At 41.3% G+C, this 18843-nt stretch overlaps 1 protein-coding gene across 2 annotated transcripts in view; it reads left to right on the forward strand.

The window, feature by feature from the left end:
- Positions 1 to 18843, forward strand: part of Cntnap4 (contactin associated protein family member 4) — a 287727-nt gene that overhangs the window by 82740 nt on the left and 186144 nt on the right. For both annotated transcript variants that reach the window (XM_063278059.1, NM_001107432.1), the window contains exon 3: positions 2000 to 2193. In XM_063278059.1, coding sequence (XP_063134129.1) covers positions 2000 to 2193 — 194 coding nt within the window. The remainder of the gene's footprint in view (positions 1 to 1999; positions 2194 to 18843) is intronic.

Here is an 18843-nt window from a genome sequence, read left to right on the forward strand (position 1 = left end):
CCAAGATAACTCTATACCCAAGTCACATTTCTAAAAATATTATTTAATTGTGTATACAGTGTGTGTGTGTGTGTGTGTGTGTGTGTGTGTGTGTGTGTGTATGTGTGTGTGTGTTGGGGTATACATATGCCATAGTATACATGTGAAGGTCTGAGGACAACCTCAGGTATTGGTCCTCACCTTCTATCTTGCTTGAGACAGGGTCTCTTGTTCCCTGCTGTGTGGAACAGACTGGCTGGCCTATAAACTTCTAGGCATTCTCATGCCTCTGTCCGGGAATAAAAGAACTGGGCTACCCTTCCTGGATTTGTGTGCCTTGGAACTCAGGTCTTTGCTTTTGTGTGGCAAGTGTTTTAATTAGTGAGCCATCTCCCCAGCCCTCAAGTCCTAAGTGTTCTTTAAGAGTAAATACAGAGAAAATTAAAGAAAACATATACCAACAAAAATTACATTCTATTATATATATTATATGTATATAATATATATATCATATAGATAGAAGTAGAGGTAGATATAGATATGCATATTCATATGCATATGTGCACACACACACATATAGTGGGTCAATGAAAGGTTGGCAGTTTGCTTTCTCTCTACTTTATGGAGTAGAATGCTATTATACATAATAGTTTGCCCCCAAAACAAAACAAGAAACAAAACAAATAAAACACCAAGAAAATATGAAAAGTTATCTATCCTTTATGGATTAATTTTTTAAATGATGTATGTGTCTGTGTGTCTGTGTGTTTGTGTGTGTGTGTGTCTGTGTGTCTGTTGGTGGGTTTGTAAACATGAATACAGTGCCTACAGAGGCCAGATCCCCTGGGCCTGGAACTATGGAACATGTAGGTGTTGAGCTCAGAGCTTGGGTCCTCTGCTGAGCCATCTTTCCTATCCCCAAATTACCTAGCTCTTAAAATAGTATAGTATAGTATAGTATAGTATAGTATAGTATAGTATAGTATAGTATAGATTGGGCATACATTCTAAGGCAAGCAAGAATTATTAAGATGTCACTAATAGAGGCCGTTGCTATAATTTTTTAAATGCTATTTATGAGTCCTTTTAGAGATCTTGATAAATGACCAGTCTGTTTGCCTAGAGCAACTGACTGTGTTTATGTCCCAGCCAATTCTGTTATTGGGTTCTAACCATCTGCGTCAACCCTAATTATAGGGAAACCTGGATCCATGTGGCTAGAAACAGCCCGCTGCTCAGTCCAGAATTTCTTCTAGAGAAATTATTCTAATTAGTCAGTTCACTGGAAGCTCACAAGACCTAGTTAACCTCATCTTAGCTGCCACACATAAACCTCTTCTTATCGCTCCAGCTTGCTAGGCTGTCCTGGAGTGGTGCTATCCCACGAGATCCTGTCTGGTAGCCTTCAGAGTTGTGGCTTTCTTTTCCCCTTACCAAACCCAGCCCATTCCCCTGTCGCGTAGAACGTTCCATATTTTCCGATGTTATGGTTCCCTGCACATTAATGTTCATTAATGATTATTTTTGGTTTTGTTTCAATTATGCTTTTCAATATCTCTCCCTCTCACAGGTCTGCAAACGCCTTGAACAACCATTAACAATGCACCAAAATAGGATGAAGCTCAGTTTGTTAAATCTGCCAACACCAAACGCTCTTCTTTTTGTTTTGTCTCTGGACAGAGAGAGATCAAAGGCCGCACACCATTACCCAGCCATGCCTGTGGGCAGGAAACACTCTGGCACCAAATGATGGCATGGCCTTCCACACAAAACATTTAAAAATATTCAGTGAGACTTCCTATTTCTCTCCAATGCCTAGAAACTTCCTTTAAATGAACACACGCAGCACACGTCTAGCCCTGTCTACTACGTTTCTGCTTGTCTATGTTTTGCTATAATTACAAGGCATTTCATATCCCAGAGGTCTTTCTGTATCCCATATAGTCTACTGGCATTTCCATTTCATTTGTGGATTTTTTTAATGCCTTCTTTCCCAATGTTCTTTCTATTTTTGCTAAAGGAGCTGGTGGCTGGTCCCCACTTGTGTCCAACAAATACCAGTGGCTGCAGATTGACCTTGGAGAGAGGATGGAAGTCACATCAGTGGCCACCCAAGGTGGATATGGGAGCTCCAACTGGGTGACCAGCTATCTCCTGATGTTCAGTGACAGTGGCAGGAACTGGAAGCAATACAGACAAGAAGACAGCATCTGGGTATGTTTCCTTCATAAAAGATACAAGCTCTTGGGGTTAGAAGGACATCCATTCCTGGGGCTTGTTAATCAGTCTCTTATATAAAGTGGCCATGAACATTCAGGATGACCTTGATACCATCTCTTAAAGAAAATATTCATGGCTAATTTGTGAAAATTCTAAGAACAAATTCCTGAGAAGATGAAAAAGTCCTGTGAGCCCACTAAACCGCGTGGAAACCCAAGAAGTTAGACTTGTATAAAAATTTATGTCTGTACAATAACATGGCATCTTTTATATTGTCTTTGAAAGCAGTCAAAAGTATTTATTTATTTTAGCTGATATGATGACTTGAGATTTCTAGAACTTTTTCTTTTGAATATATAAGAACCTCTAAAATAGAGAGCTATGTCTGAAGTTACAGGGTTGTGTATATTTTTGCATATGTGTATACGTATGCACGATTTACAATGTTACATATATCAACTGCATACGCACATACACACACTACTAAGTGTGTATAATGGAGTGATTTGGCAGCTCTATAAAACAGAGAGCAGGAAAGAGGTGCGTTGTGATAAAGTGAGGTGATTTTTTTTTCCATGTCTGCATATCCCCTGGTAGAGGAAGCGAAAGGACGTTTGCTTGCTGATAGAGAAATGAATTCTTTGTCAGTGTAGAAGCATGTTTTGGCTCTTAGGTGAGCCTGGGACAGCAGGCTGCAATCAAAAAAATTTGTGCTCCTGTTGCCATTCCTCCACCCCACCCCGCCCCCCAGCTGAGTTGCTGGAATCTGAGAAAATGAGTAACTTAATGAAGCATTCTTAGCACACGGGTTAATTTGGAAGCCAGTTTGGCCACAGGATCATCATTTCCTTTGACCTGTCAGTCGCTGTTCTTTTCAAACTTTTTGGAATCAGTTATCCATTAAAAACCCATTGGAAAAAAATGGCCTGCGATTTGCTCGCCTCTGTGTCTGAAGAGCTCCGGGTAGTCATTAGGTGTGTGTTTATTGATGAGAATTGAATTGAGGGGAAGAACCATAGTCTTTTCTGTAGAGAGAACAGTAGGCTGGAAGCAGTAGTTTGTGTTTTTTTTTTTAATCACTTTATATCCCAGTCTCTGTCCCCACTCCTGATGCCCCCTTCCACAGTCCCACTCCCATCCCCAACCCCCTTCTTCTACCAAAGAGAGCATTTTTATTAGCATCATATTGTTACTACTACTACTACTACTACTACTACTACTACTACTAATAATAATAATAATAATAATAATTAGAAACCCTATTTTAAAATTCAAAGCAAGCTGAAGCTGCACGTAAGAGTGGGACACCAAACCCCACACAACTGCGTACTGTGGCTCAGTTAATTCCATGGGAAGCACTTAAGTGAAGGCCAGAATGAAAAGGAACTAGGAACCAATAACGCCAAAGTCCAACGAAGTCTTTACTTAAACCAGACGTTTGGATCTTTTACTCTCTTTCTAAACTAAGTATTTTACTTTAAACTGGGTAAGCAGTGGTTACTGCCTGCGAGTGTTTACCTGCACTGATCAAAATGTGTGTTGTGGGCGTTGTTTCTATATTGTGAACACAATGTGTTTCTGGTCATTAGACACGGAAAAAGCGACATGAAGGCATTGCTACTTCCTTATTTAGTATTGTTCAAGGTGAGGTATTCAGGGTGAAATGACAGTGTGACTTTTTGGTTTTTGTTTTTGTGTTTATTTTTGTAATTTAAACCACAGAGAAGAAAAGACAGCACCTAACAGGAAACGCTTAAGGCAACATTGGTCTCTAGACCACTTCGTAATCTGCTGACCTTTTCATAGGCTCCCCATCTGGAGTGTGAGTTGCCTATTAATGCACGCTGTAACTCTCAGACTTACCTGAACACCTTCAAAGCCCAACACTGCCAGGAATGTCGCAGACCCGTATTGAATGAATGAATGAATATATGAATGAAACAAACATTCTGTAGTATATTCTTCTCACTACTCCAAGTAATATTGATTCCTTCCTATACCCATCAGCTCTTGCTTTGAGCTTATCTGTCATCTGTCAATCATCTGTCACTTCATCTATCATCTATCTAGTCTATCTATCCATCCATCCATCATCTATCTGCTTGTTTGTCTATCTGTTTGTTTGTCTGTCCATCTATCATCCATCTCAATCTACATTTAATATCAATACTATGTATTGGTAGTTATATACTTATATTTGTAAGTTTATATCTGTCTTTGCTGGTCACAGGCAGGCTGCCATGTTCTCCTCCCCACCTCTAATTTTTTTTTTATCTTCCTTCTAAGCACTCTAATGGAGCCTCATCTGAGATTCTGTAGTTGCAAAGGCAGGGAAAATTGGGCTGCCTAATGCCCTGGCTCTTGAATTTCCTACCTAGAAGAGCTCAAACTATTGCAACTTAAGCTGTCTAAGTAGAAGAACAATCTTGAACTTATACGCACAGTAAGAAACTTAACCTTTTGCCATTCCACAAATGCACACTTCCTAAGTTGGTTTTTGAGGTTTTTCTTCAGTTTTTCTAGCTATTATGGGATGTATGCCAATTATACAGAAGTGCCAATTTCCTTTAATGCCTTTACAGTCTGTTTCGGATGTTACAAGTAAATCTATGAGAGAAAGTAAAGCAGCGCGTAAGGCATTATACAAGTGTGTGGTAGGGAAAGGAAGGAAGACAAGTGTTATTGGTTTAGAAAAAAATATAATAAAGCAAACCAATAAAACCTTCCAACATGGTCTGAAACACCCAAGTGAGAGTTCCTCTTTCTGTTGACCTCCCATCAGTCTTCAGAAAGAGCAATGACTTCTCTACACCCGGAAGAACTAACAAGATTCTCTCTGCTTCTTATAAAGAATCCTTTAGAAGAATAAGAAGACGTTTTGTTTATTAGCTACACAAGTAATTAATAAAAATATAAAGATGGTAGGCATAACATATATTAAAAACACATTAAAAGATTTCTTCAGAAGAAAATCCACAGTCTAATGCCTATCTAAATATATTTTTTCTAAATTGCTTGCCTGGATGGTACATAAATATTTTATGAAAATTAATAAAATGTTGGCCACTAAAATTGTTCCCTTAAATTGAAGACAAAATAAAGTCCCTCAGCATTTTCAGGATGCAAAGATTCTCTTCAGCTAGTGTTTCAAGTAATGAAAAGCTAAATCCAAGGTATAATTTTAACTCATTTGAGAACAATTGCAGAAATATGAAACCAACATCTGAGAAATTTTTAGTAAGGCAATGAGTAAAAAAAAAAAAAAAAAAAAAAAAAAAAAAAAAAAAAAAAAACAAACTACAGCCAATTTCTCCCATGTCTTTTCATTATTTATTTATTTTGATAAGCACCCGATATGTTTCTGCTTACTATACCTTGAAGAAATGGGTGGGGCCAGTTTTCTAAATGGTTTAAATAAATGTAATTGTTGTATACAAGAGAAGCTTTCAAAAAGATTTATATTTAAGAAACTTTTGTGTCTGCGTGTGTGTGCCTCTTGTATTTGCACATGCTTGCAGTGCCCACAGTGGCCAGGAGAGGGCGCTAGACTCTTTGGAGCTGTTGCTAAAGGCACTTGTAGACTGCCTGCCTACGGGGGTCTGGAGTTGGGTCTTCTAGAAGAGCAGTATGTGCTCTTAACTTCTGAGCTATCTCTTCAGCTCCTTAAAAATTATACACATACATACATACATACATGCATGCATGCATGCATGCATGCATACATACATACATACATACATACATACATACACACAACTATGTATACCTGAGTTTATGTGTACCACGTGTATCCCAGAGCCAGTGGAGGACAGATGCAGGTAACAGATCCCCTGGAGCTGAAGTTGCAACTGTTTGATATCTAAATGTGGGTGCTGGTAACTGAGCTCAGCCCCCCAGAAGAGCAGCCAATGCTCTTAACTTTCGAGCTATCTCTCCAGTAAACAAACATTTAAGTCTGAACAGAGACTTGGTGGTTTGAGTGGCACCATAGACATTTTTAAGGCCTTTTGAGACCTTCCAACCCAAACGTGTGTTATTGGAGCTTCTATGTGGAGGCACCAAGCAACAACTAGCTCATATGTGATGAAATCTGGAATTTTGGCATTGTTAGCACCAACCAAACTAACTGACCAGGACAAGAAGAGAGGCCTCCATGACCAGGAAAATAATGGTTCTTAATGATTTTTTGTGAACTTCAAAACTATACTTTTCAAATAAGAGTATTTTTAAATATTTTCTTCATTTTTTCCTTCCTTACCTCCCTTCCTTTCTTCTTTCCTTCCTTCTTTTTCTCTACTTTCTTTCTTCCTTCTTCTTTGTTGAAATGGTCTTATTATATAACTCTGTTTGGTCTCGACACATACATCAGGCTAACTTCTAGCTTACAGAGATCCCCAGCCTCTGCCTTCCGAGTGATTAAAGCCATGAGTTACCCACACCTCTCCTACCTTCATTGCATTCTAAAATTACCCTATCTTCATTTCTCACTCTCATTTTTATATTCTATTTTCTGCATATGTTTGTGTGTGTGCACATCTGTATGAATGTATGTCATGTGTGCACGGGAGCCCCTGGAGTGCAGAAGAGGACATTCAATCTCTTAGAGCGGGAGTTACAAATAACTGTGATCTGTCAGATGTGGCTACTGGGACTCAATCCCTGGTTTCTCTGCAAGAACAGCAAGTGCTCTCAAGAGCTGAGCCTTCTCTCCTGCCCCATATCTTCATTTCTGAATGAACAGTGACATTCATGGTTCGGGGTGGAAAACACAAAGACCTCGTGACTAGTGTAGTGTGCAGAATACCACTTGTCACAAAATATTGACGCCATTACAACCACTGTGAATTATTGCCATGGCAACTCCATAAGTCAGACAAGATGGAGACACTGGCACAAACGTTTTTAGCATGAGTTTGTTTCCTGTCAAATTAATAAGTGGCCCCAGGGAAGCAGGACATTGTGGAAACCTAGATGGGTGTATCCTCCTTCAAAGTGTCATTTCCCCTCAACCTTCCTCTGTGCTAAGTCCTTATTCTAGTGACCAAACCTTGCTGAAACACCTGGGGTGATGCCGAGTACAAACAAAAGTACGACTGTCGTGTGCTCCAACACATCCAGGTGCCACCTTCAGGCTTCTGATACCTTCGGGTACCTTAAGCTGTGCCGCTTTCCGTGACACTAATCCCACCAAGTCGTTTTTAATTAAAGCCTACATTATTAGCCTGTATCTGCGGGAAGTTTCTCGTTTGTATTTCCAGAAAACTGTGAATTCTCCGCCCTCTGCAATGATTAACCCAGCACTTCCTGGTGGAAAAGGTGGCTGGGCTTTCTTTTTAAATTGTGGTTAGGGCAATTAATAGGAAATTTATCATCTTAACAAAGTTTTAAGTGTGCAGTGAAGTATTGCTCGTGATAAGCCCTGTGCAGAACAGCCGCTATTTTTTATAATTTTTGTCACGGTAGCATCCTAACTGTGGAGTAGTACCCATCTTCGCTGGGCTTTCACTTCCTAGGGACCATTTCAGGCTGATCAGATAAGGGAAATCATAGGGTATTTGTCCCAGGGATAGCCTAGTTTAGTCATTCTACTTCTCCATAGCTTCATCTGTTTTAGGATAAAACTCTTCTCCTCTACGTCTTAAATATTAATTTTTCCTTGTTCTTAAGAATTTCATATATGGATGCAATGAAATCACCCCATGTCCCTGTCCCCAGCTCTCTCCAAATCACCCCAATCCTTCCTCACCTTCATGTACCCCCTTTTTTTGATAACTCAGTCCAATGAATGCATCTCAAATGTGTGAGTGTGGGCCATCCACTGGGGCATGGGATATCTCTGAGTGGCTAGAAATTCGAAAAGAATGATGCTTCCTCCCTAGCCCCTGTCACCGGCCAATAATGACTCCTCAGTAAGGGGTGGGGGCTGGGGGTCACCTCCCCCATCTATGTCAAATTTTGGCTGTTTTGATCTTATGCAGATCTTGTGCAGATAACCTTAGCTGGTGTGAGCTGGTCAGTGCAGTGGTCATGTTAAGTCTTAAAAGTTTGTCTTCTTAGCACCGCTCCCCATCATCCTTGACCTTCCCATTTTATCCATTAATTCGTCGATGAATAACCGGGTTGGTGTTCCCTTGTACTCAGTACTCAGTACTCAGTACTCAGTACTCAGTACCTCGCTGTGAAAATTTCCGCCTCAAGTGCTACATAGCCTTTTCTTTATGACTTATTTTTCAATTCTTTTGGATTAGTACTCAGGACTGGGCTTGCTGGGTATTTCTACCTCTAACCTTTTTGAGAAACCTCTGTGCTGGACATTGTTTTCCATAGCACCCGATGCCATTTTGTATTCTCACTGTAGAAAGAACCCAATGATGTTCAAGGATCCCGAGGTATCATTGCCTTTTTTTTTTTTTTTTTTTTTTGGTCTCAATTCGGTTTATAACAGAATCCTAATGGGTGCCAGTTGGCATCTAATGGTGGATTTCCTTTGCATTTTTCTTGATGGTGAACTTTGTTGAGCAAGTGTATGAATATACAGTACACAAGAAAATAGGCATAGGCTTTTCTGTGCTGTAGATAAGTGAATGCAGACTACCTTAAAAATCTCAATGCGCACCTTCACCATACTTTTATTATATATTTAGCTTCTTTTTAAAAGTTTTTGATACAGTCTCACTACATGGCTTGGGCTAGCCTCCAACTCACCATCCTCCTGTCTCAGTGCCCAGAAGTTCAGGATTACAGATATAAACCACCACGAGTACTTTGTAGTCTGTGTTCACTCATAATGACCAGTGCAAGTTGAAGGGCATTGCCATCAACGATAAAACACATTTACTAAGGTCAAGAAATAAAATACTCAAAAATAGATTTAATGAAAGGGGGAAAGGTGCTGTATACTGAAAGCTGTTAAAACATTCCTGAAGAATCGATGAAGACAGAAATGAACAAGAAGTTGTGTATAGATGTTAACATTTGACATTTTCACAATGTCCACATACAATGTCAAACATAATCTACACATTTTGTGTAATTTCTACCACTATCCCAGGTGCATATTTTACCGAAAGTAGTTAAAAATTGGAACCTTAAAGGGCCCTGCTTTAGGATGTGCCACATGTCCTGATTTCAAAACGTAATATAAGGCTCCAATAATTGAACCAGTGTGATGCTGGCATACATTCAGACAGATAGGTGAATGGAACAGGCCAGAATCTAGGAATAACCCTACTCACCTATGGAGAGCTGTGGTATCACAAGAAGGTAAGTGTCTACAACAGGGAATGGTCCTGAGACACTGGATATGAACACACAAAATAGTCAAATTAGGAGTCGGTAGAGATGGCTCGGCAGTTAGGAGCTTACACTGCTCTTGCAGAGGACCCCACCTTGGTTCCTAGCAATCTGTCGAGTGGCTCACAACTGCTTGTAATTCATTCACAACCATGACTGCTGTCCACACCCATGGTCACATACCCACAAACCATACATATGGTTAAAAACAAAAGAAAACCCTTTCCAAAATATGGATATTGGGCTTTATCTTATACCACATAAATAAAGTTAACATGGATAAATGACTGATACGTTAAGCCCCACCCCCACAGAACTGCCTGAAGAAAACATATGATAGTGTGTGTGGGAACCCATCACATTGACTCAGAGCATTAATGACTTCTTTAGATACGGAATAAAGTCATAGGCATGAAATAGACACACATGAATAATAAATTGAAGGAAAAACCTTCTCTTCGTGGAGGAGGTAATTGGTGGATTAAAAGTGTATCTTGGGGCTGGGGATTTAGCTCAGTGGTAGAGCGCTTACCTAGGAAGCGCAAGGCCCTGGGTTCGGTCCCCAGCTCCGAAAAAAAGAACCAAAAAAAAAAAAAAGTGTATCTTACAGAATGGGAGAGAGTCACTTGGTTTCCATTATCCAATAAGGCATAAGGGTTTCTGTAGTCTCTGATGTGGTTTCAGCCATGTGTCAGGGCAGCCATTGCTAGGCAACTTCTCTGCTCAGTGCTCAGGTCTACTTTAACCCTTGACCTTGTTCCCTTTCTGTAGCTTGCCGTATCAGCTCTTCTCATAAACTTCTATGGGGCATATGTGATTGGAATTTTATAACTATGTAATTATATATATATATATATATATATATATATATATATATCACCAGAAATCTTTAACATCCCCTATAAGCTGTTAATAACCAAACACAATGACATAAGACAAATGGTGTTTGTTTAACCTTCCTCGGATCCGTCTGTCTCTCAGCAAGGAAATAACATGTGTTTGAAGAGTGATTAGAGCTAGCAGGAGGCTTGATTTGGTAACCCCTCAAAGTGTATGCTCCATCAAGAGCATCCTGAAATCACTGATCAGAGAACAAGTCTGCGAAGCGTTGTGACTCATGTCTCCCGTTTGACCATACAACAGTTCAGTGATGGCAGCATCGCCCCCTTCTTGTGTCCTCTTACCATTGCTCTGATGCGATGTGTCAGATGTCTGCCTCTGGCTTTTTTCATTCTCCAGCCCCAGGTGGCTACACTTGGCGTGTTTCCTCTCTTGGAAGCGATTCTGTCCTTTTGAAATGTGTTTTCATTATTTTGTTTGACCTAGGGAGAGTGACTACCTTAGCCTCTCTTTGCTAGTTTTCCAACTTCGATTTTCAAAGTCGTCAAATAAGATTTCATTAGAGAAAAGGATAAAAAAAATACATAGATCAGAGAGGGGGTGGCTAAGATTTAGAACTGATATTCTTATGTTTTTTTTTTCTTTTTTTTTTTTTTTTCGGAGCTGGGGACCGAACCCAGGGCCTTGCGCTTGCTAGGCAAGTGCTCTACCACTGAGCTAAATCCCCAACCCCTATTCTTATGTTTTTAGAAGAACATCTTTATGTTTTCTTCTAAGAACATCATCTGATATTTTAGTTAAAGATACCAAAGTATATGTAGCTAACAATAAAATTAATTTAAAAATCATTAATCTTCCTCTTCTTCCTCCTCCTCCTCCTTCTTCTCTCTCTCTCTCTCTTTCTCTCTCTCTCTCTCTCTCTCTCTCTCTCTCTCTCTCCCCCCCCCCCTCGGAGACAGGGTTTTTCTATGTAGTTCTGGCTGTCCTGGAACTCACTCTGTACTCTAGGCTGGCTTTTAAAGAGCTGCCTGCCTTTGCCTCCCAAGTGCTGGGATTAAAAGTATGTGCCACCACCTCCACCCAGCTAATTGGTCTTCTTGTGTATGAACACAAAAGTAGGAAGGCAATATGAAAGAAATACCCAGTCCATGTTTTTCTGTTTGTTTTTTTTTATCTGTTTGAGACAGAATCTTTGTAGCTTAAGGTGGCCTGCAACTTGTGACAATCCCCCTTCCCAAGCCTCCCAGGTGCTAGGCTAATAGGCATGAGGCACCATGTCTGACTTGCATGTATAACTTACCAATAAAATGAATAAACATCAAGGAAGCAATTTTAATATAAAATAAGCATGACATACAAACAATGTCACTAAATGATGTGAGGGATGACAATGGAGAGCAAGGCACATCTTGTTTTGAACAGAACATGCTACAGTCCTGTTCGCTGTACATACAGAGGAGACAGTTATACCCTCTACCTAAATTAATGCCCCAGCCGAGATCGTTCAAAATTTCATATAGAAAAATTACACAAGAAAATAACTAAGCTAATTAACCAAGGAGAATCTCAGTTATGAAAAGATGAAATGTCCTAGAGCACATTGATATTATTATAGCAAAGCATAGTGGATAACCATGAAGAACGGTCACCATCAAGTCCAGATATATCTTAACCATTTCAGTAAGACAGACAGAAAATACACAAGGAGGGCCAGCAAGATGGTTCAACAGGTAACTACTGCAAATGCTGATGACCCGAGTTCGAGCCTCAGTGTTCACCTGATAAAAGGGAGAACAGAGGTCAAGTTGTCCTCTGACCTCTACTTGTATACCAGGGCAAGTGTACACACACACACACACACACACACACACACACACACACACACACTGTGTAAACATTTGCCAGACAAATGTCAATCAGTCAGTATGGACCTGGATAAACTGTAGCCGTCTAGGAAAACAGTAACTTTTTGAAACAAAATAGGTTCTCAATAACAAATTAAATAGGTTACATGATTTGTGTACAGGAGAAACCATACGCTTTTCATAAATTATAGAGCAATGTAAAGGTGAACATTTAGTACTAGAATGGCCTTTTTCTGCTACACAATAGAACTAAATTTGGAGAGTATGGAGCAGAACGTAAGAAAACATAGCATAAGAGATCTGTATGATAAACTTAACAAAGAGAGGAAACAAGAGAGTTTGTGGGGAAGAGTACAAGCTAGCTCTGTCTGCCCTGGTTCCCACGTAGCAGCCATGTTGGGTTAGGATTGACGTACTGGCTGGCTTTCATCGAAAAGGGTTCATTCAGCCAGAGATTCACTTCGACTTAAATAGTGAGGAGGGACAGGCAACAGCACGCCATGCTCAGCAGGAGCCTAATGGATGTCCAGAGAGGATGAATCACTTCTAACTGTCCCAGTGACTTTATCTAAGATAAAACACATTCTCCACGTTCAAGCCCAAGTATGTATGGACACCTCGGATGAAGAAATCCCTCTGTTCCGGGAGGTCATAGGCTCTTTTACATGGGGAACTGTGGGATCCATCAAGGTCAAATCGCTAACTGATATAACCTCGCTCTCTAATTGGCCACATCTCATGAAGGACAGCCAGGTAGAAGCCGCTGATTCCAGGTCATGTGTCTGGGTCCTACATTTTTCTGTTGCTCTGTTTTGATTTCCCTGGAGACTGTCTGGAGGTTTGAGCATAGGCATTTGCGGTTTAAAACGTATAGCTAGGTGATTCCCATTTGCAGAAAAGCAGAGGAAAATTTGGGTCACTCAGTCCATTTGAGAATGAGCAACAGATCTTTAATTGTGCAAAAGCACAGTGGTAGGCATAGAATCCTCTGAGATCCAGCACCACAGTGTTCCCTTAGTGATGTGAGGAGTTGCCTAAAGACCAAGAAAAAACGATATGCTAAACGTTAACTCTGTTCTTCCAGTGGCAAAGAGCAGTTTCTTTAAAATTCTGAAGCTAGGTTATTTTATACACTAGCCACTAGCCACATTCTTACTTTAATAAGATTAATTAATAGGAAGTAAAAATGTAAAAGGTCCAGCAAAGAAGATAGTAGAGGGATAGAGTGTACCTGGTGTGAGGGAGGACCTGGGTTCTATCCGGAGCACCAAGAAAGAATTAATGAATGCAGTTGCGTCAGCTCATATCAGCCATATTTAAGGTTCTGCATAGCTATGTTAGAATAGCTGTGCTAGTATATCAGTTCAGTTTTAGAATATTTCTATTGTTACATGAAATTGTCTCATGGATGTACACGTATAATAGAATACATGATTTTATCTTATTGCATGGATGTGAAGTAGTGTAAAACTTAAGGACAAAAATAAAGGCTTACTTTTCTACTTTTTGGAAGGCAGTGGCAAGTTTGCAAAAGAGCAACTTATAAAAATAAACTGTAGCTGTAATTATACAAAAGTATCTTTGTCTTTATTGAAATTGACATGATGCTTCCTAAAAGGTTGGAATGCGTGAGAATGTTTGACACCCCAAATACTGTCTGAACTGTTAGGCATTTAGGGTAACCATTTCCCCTTGAGCCACAGCATCAAACATAGTATTATATAGAGAGCAAACTAAATATTAGCAACATAATATTGATTCCTAGCAGCAGATCCTTGACTTATTGAATTACAGCATTACCTCAGGGATAGACTACTATGTGCACATTTAAAATGAGCGACGAAAGAACACATTGTCTGATTTCTGAGACGGATGCCAAAACTGGAGTCGAGGTGCCACCTGATACCACAGATGATACAGAGACAGTGAGAGGAATGTATATTTATTTATCCAAAGAGCAAGTAAGGATTAGATTTATAAACAACTTCAAATAGTTCAAACCTAGCAGGAAGCAAAAGGAAGGGGATGGAGAGAGAAGAAAAGATAGGAAGCCATAGAGTATTCAAAGGAGTCACTGTAATGAAGACTAAGTTTGTTCAACTACAGGGCTGAGGTAGATCATGGTCTGCTGGCTCGAGGCTTGCAAACCTGGGAAGTTGGTGCTGGGATGCGGCCTGCATCTGGAGTCCCAAAAATCAGGAGCTAGGATGGTTTTAGGCAAAAAGAGAGAGAAGGAGGGAGAGAGAGAGAGAGAGAGAGAGAGAGAGAGAGAGAGAGAGAGAGGAGAAAAGGAAGGGGAGACAGACAGAGACAGACAGGAGAGAGCCAGAGAGAGAGAGAGAGACAGAGACAGAGATAGAGACAGAGACAGAGACAGAGATGGACAGAGACAAAGAGAGGCAGAGACGGAGAGAGGAGGGAGAGAGAGATAGAGACAGATAGAGAGAGATGAAGAGGTAGAAACCAAGATAGGAAAGAGGGAGAGAGGGAAAGAGCTGGGATGGAGGGGGGGGAAAGGAGACAGAGAGAGAGAGAGAGAGAGAGAGAGAGAGAGAGACAGAGAGAGAGACAGAGAGAGAGACAGAGAGAGAGACAGAGAGAGAGGCTGTGAACTCAGTATTCTTTTGCCCCATTGTTCTAGTTCTTAGCAGGCTGAATGAAGCTCAGCTCACAATGGTCACAGCTGATCTTGACTCTGACTTGACTGACACCCCAATGCTAGTTTTGTCCGGAAAACCCTCGGGAAGGAATCCTTTGATATTCTTTTTTTTTCTAAGAACCCATTTGACTATAAGTTCACCCACATATAGCTCCTGAGTGGGTACCCAGGTGGTGAAAGTTCTGGAAGAATCAGGAAGTAGGGCTTAACTGGCGGACTAGGTCACTCAGGATATGCCCTGAGGTATCATTGTTCCTGGCTCACTCCATACCTTATCTTTCAGGAGGCAAGCCCCACCCCCAGCCCTAAGTTCTGCCTCCCCAGAGAGCCAGACACACAGCACAAACTGTCCCTGGACAGGAATCACTGAAACCATGAGCAAAATACATCTTTCATCCCTTAATGATTTTCTGTCAAGTAGCTGGTCACAGAAATGATAAAACAAATAGTCGTAAGCACGGATGCTCCTTAATTTGTTTAATGTTGTGCAGCATTTATTGGCATTAAACATGAATGGAAATAATCAAAATGAACTATTATAGAGCATCTCTTGTTATTTATTTTGGTAGCAGTTTAAACACACCTATTCGTTCAGTTATGTGGTAGCTGGGTGGCATGCGAATACATAGCAGGCTGTCTAATCTTTGACTGTATTGTGACAGAGGAGGAAGAAGGAAAAGCCTTAGTTCTGGTCCTAAATTATCCTCTGAGTCAGTGCCCAGTCAGGAAACCAGAAATCACCCCAGGCATCTGAAACTGGGAAGTCATTATAGAAAATTGGTTACAGGTGATGGAAAAGCGGAGCTGCCAAACGCGAAATGGCGAGGGATTCTGAATTTAGCATCGTCAGGGAGATGCTACAGGGTTTAGAGCTGGAGGCAGAGGGAGAGGTGGTATTTCCAGAGTCTTGAGCCTAGCATTGTCCAGTTAGAATTTGAACTATGTCAGGGGCTTGCAAGAGAGGGCCATGAGGTGGGGGATAACCAATGGAGCTGAGGTCTTGTGAAAATTTGCTAACTATTGACAAATTGACCCTGGCACAGTCAGAATGGGTAAAATAGTACCAGCTCCTTCTACTGGAAGGCGGGTCTAACCTACTGCTCAGGGCTTGCGCTTCTCCTTTTAGCTCCCCATTCTCCGTAACCACCATAGAAAGGATGCAAAGGAGATGAAGAGAGTGGTGTAGAGAGTAGATAGCATTTACTGCATAGGGAGTTGGTGGGGGCACTCGCGAAGTGACAGTGGACAATGGCCAAAAAGACCATTGCCTTATACCATATTTTTAAGTCCAAAGGGTCCATTGTGCCAATCTGCATTGTAGACAGGCTTCGTTATTTATGAAACTTCCAGAAGAAAGCAGTTTTCTAGGAAGGGGTTTTTCCATTCATATGATAGATATACTCATTTAAATTAACTCCGAAGAAAGTGCACATTGGTATGTCTCTGTTCTTCATGCCCAAATCTCCCCTAAGTATTATGAAGATCTCTAGAGTAGGTAGTTCAGAGCACCATGTTTCCATCTAGAGCTAGAGTTGTGACTCAGATCTTGCTATTTGTATTTAATTTTTTGTGTGTGAGTTTTGCTTGCATGTATGCCTGTTTTTTCTAAGGAGGCCAGAAGAGGGCATAAGTTTCCCTAGAACAGAATACTGTGAAGCCACTATTTGGGTGCCGAGAATTGACCCTAGGTCCTCCAGAAGAGCAGTCGGTGCTCTTAACCACTGAGCCATCTCGCCAGCTGCTCTCACTCATGTGTGGTAATCAGAGCTCTGCAGTTTCAGCTATGGGTTTAGTGCACAGCTGATTGTGAGCTGGAGAAGTCCATGCTCAATGTCCTCCATGCCTACCAATATCTGACTAGCTGCCTAACTAACCAATACCATGGGGGAGGTCACTGGAACAGGAGCCTATAATGTTCTTTTGTTCTAAGAGCTGGTTCACCAACCCATGTCAAACAAGATAGTGTCGAGGTCAGCACAAATTCTTCCCTGAAATCTCACCCCACCTCATCCTTTGTGAATAGATAGAGGTTGGAAGTGCACTGAAGGAACCTATGGAGAGACCTCTTTCCTTTACTTTTTCAAATGACATGCTTCTTGCTTGACATTGTATAGCTTAGCCTCCTCTGAGCTCAACATGGCCATGCCATCAAACCCTAGAGAAGAGATAACCTAGTCATGGTAATGAAATAAGCCAGACAGGACAGTGACAGCTGCAGCTGTGGCAATGGCACTGGGATTGTGAAGAGTCCTAGTATTAGGAGGGGATGGTGGATCATCAGACTTTCAGCTGGGATCCAGCCCCAGTCCCTGCTCCTGGCCGCATGTGATCTAGACATGTAGCTCAGTATGTAGACTGAAAGGTCAGATAGCTTTTAGAAACCTGTCACAAATGCAGGTGTGCAGCCTTCCAATGACATGACTGCTTTTGCATTATCCATGTTCTTATGTATAGTTCCTCACTTGCTGTCTCACATGTAAGCCCCCCAAAATTCATTGGCTCACCGAACTGGCCTCCAGTAGAGCCTTTTCTTTCATCTGTCCTCAGAGTCCAACTGGAGGGAATACAGGATTGTTCACTCCCTCCTCAGCTTCTATCTATTAAGATGGCAGATCCACATTTGGATACTGAAGAATTTGAGATTTAAGCTAGTCATCCCCAACTGAACTCTTGATAGCCAGTGGGCATTGCTAGTTTACATTCAGCTTTTGCCCTTCCTGCTAATATTTATGAGTATGCAAAGCTAGCATGAGAAGTTGTATTAGTTTGTAAGTATTTATTTAATTTTTCTTTGCGTCTGAGTGTTTTACCTATGTAGCTGTACATGCACCATGTGTTTACAGTGCTCATGGAGGCCAGAAGAACATGACAGATCCCCTGGAACTGGAATTATGGATGGTTGTGAGTCACCTAATCCTAGGGCTTCTGCAAGTAGCCAGTGGTCCCAATTGCTAAGCTATCACCCTAGCACCAAGAGTGACTGCTCTCAATGTATATAAGAAGGGAATTTAGGGGCTGGAGAGATGGCTCAGTAGTTAAGGGCAGTTGCTAGTCTTTCATAGAACTGGAGCTTTCTTCCTAGCACCCATGGCCTACAACCACCTATAACTTCAGCTCTAGGGAGTACAGTGTCCTGCTTTGGCCCCTGTGGGCACCTCTACTCACCTGTACATAGTCCACCTGAGCACATAAGTAAATAATAAGTTTTCAAAAAGGGGAAACCCATGCGGAAGGCTCAATCTTTGGTGTAAGGCAGTGATGGTTTAAGATACAATCTCGTCTAAGCAAGTAGAATGTTGTGAACTGTACGCATCAGGCCCTTTGTTATTTACCAAACCCATGTCGTCGTTCAGAGCCTCGATTTGATTTCTATGTGGAGAGGTAGCACTGCTGTGCTTCATCAAACGTTTGGCAGATGAGCTCCGGAACTCACTGCCGAGGACCAGGTGGAAGAGTAGATACGTGGATTAGCTCACATCTGCTGTCACTTCTGGGTTGGGGTTGTCATAGAACCTCAGTGTGTAAAGAGCAGCATGCGACTTGGGTTTTATTGAAATGTTTCACTTGGCAGGCAGACTTAGAGGCTCTGTCCAACTCTCAACCTGGCAGGTCCTCGCAGCAGCTTCCTTGAGTATCATTCTGCAGATCTTGGATGCTTAATGTCAGCTCAGGCGACATTTACCAGAGTCTGCTGCATGCCCAAACTTCTTGTCAGGGTCTTTATTAACTTCTAAGGCAGTCTCCAGACAAGCTTCAACTCATCCTTCTTGCCCAGGGCTTCCCAGCCACAATGAAGCCACTAGTTGTCAAGCCTGCTCCCCACCATTACTTTTCCAATAGTCATGCAACTCTCCCTGGGGTCTTATTTGTTTCCAGTGACATCTGCAGTAACGCTATTTCCATTTCCAGGAAGTCCCTCTAGATTTTTGTTGCCTGCCTTCTATAGCCATCGACTGTGTTTCAGACTCATGAATATATTTTTCATTC

The sequence above is a fragment of the Rattus norvegicus genome, chromosome 19 (genome assembly GCF_036323735.1).
Source record: "Rattus norvegicus strain BN/NHsdMcwi chromosome 19, GRCr8, whole genome shotgun sequence".
NCBI lineage: Eukaryota > Metazoa > Chordata > Mammalia > Rodentia > Muridae > Rattus > Rattus norvegicus.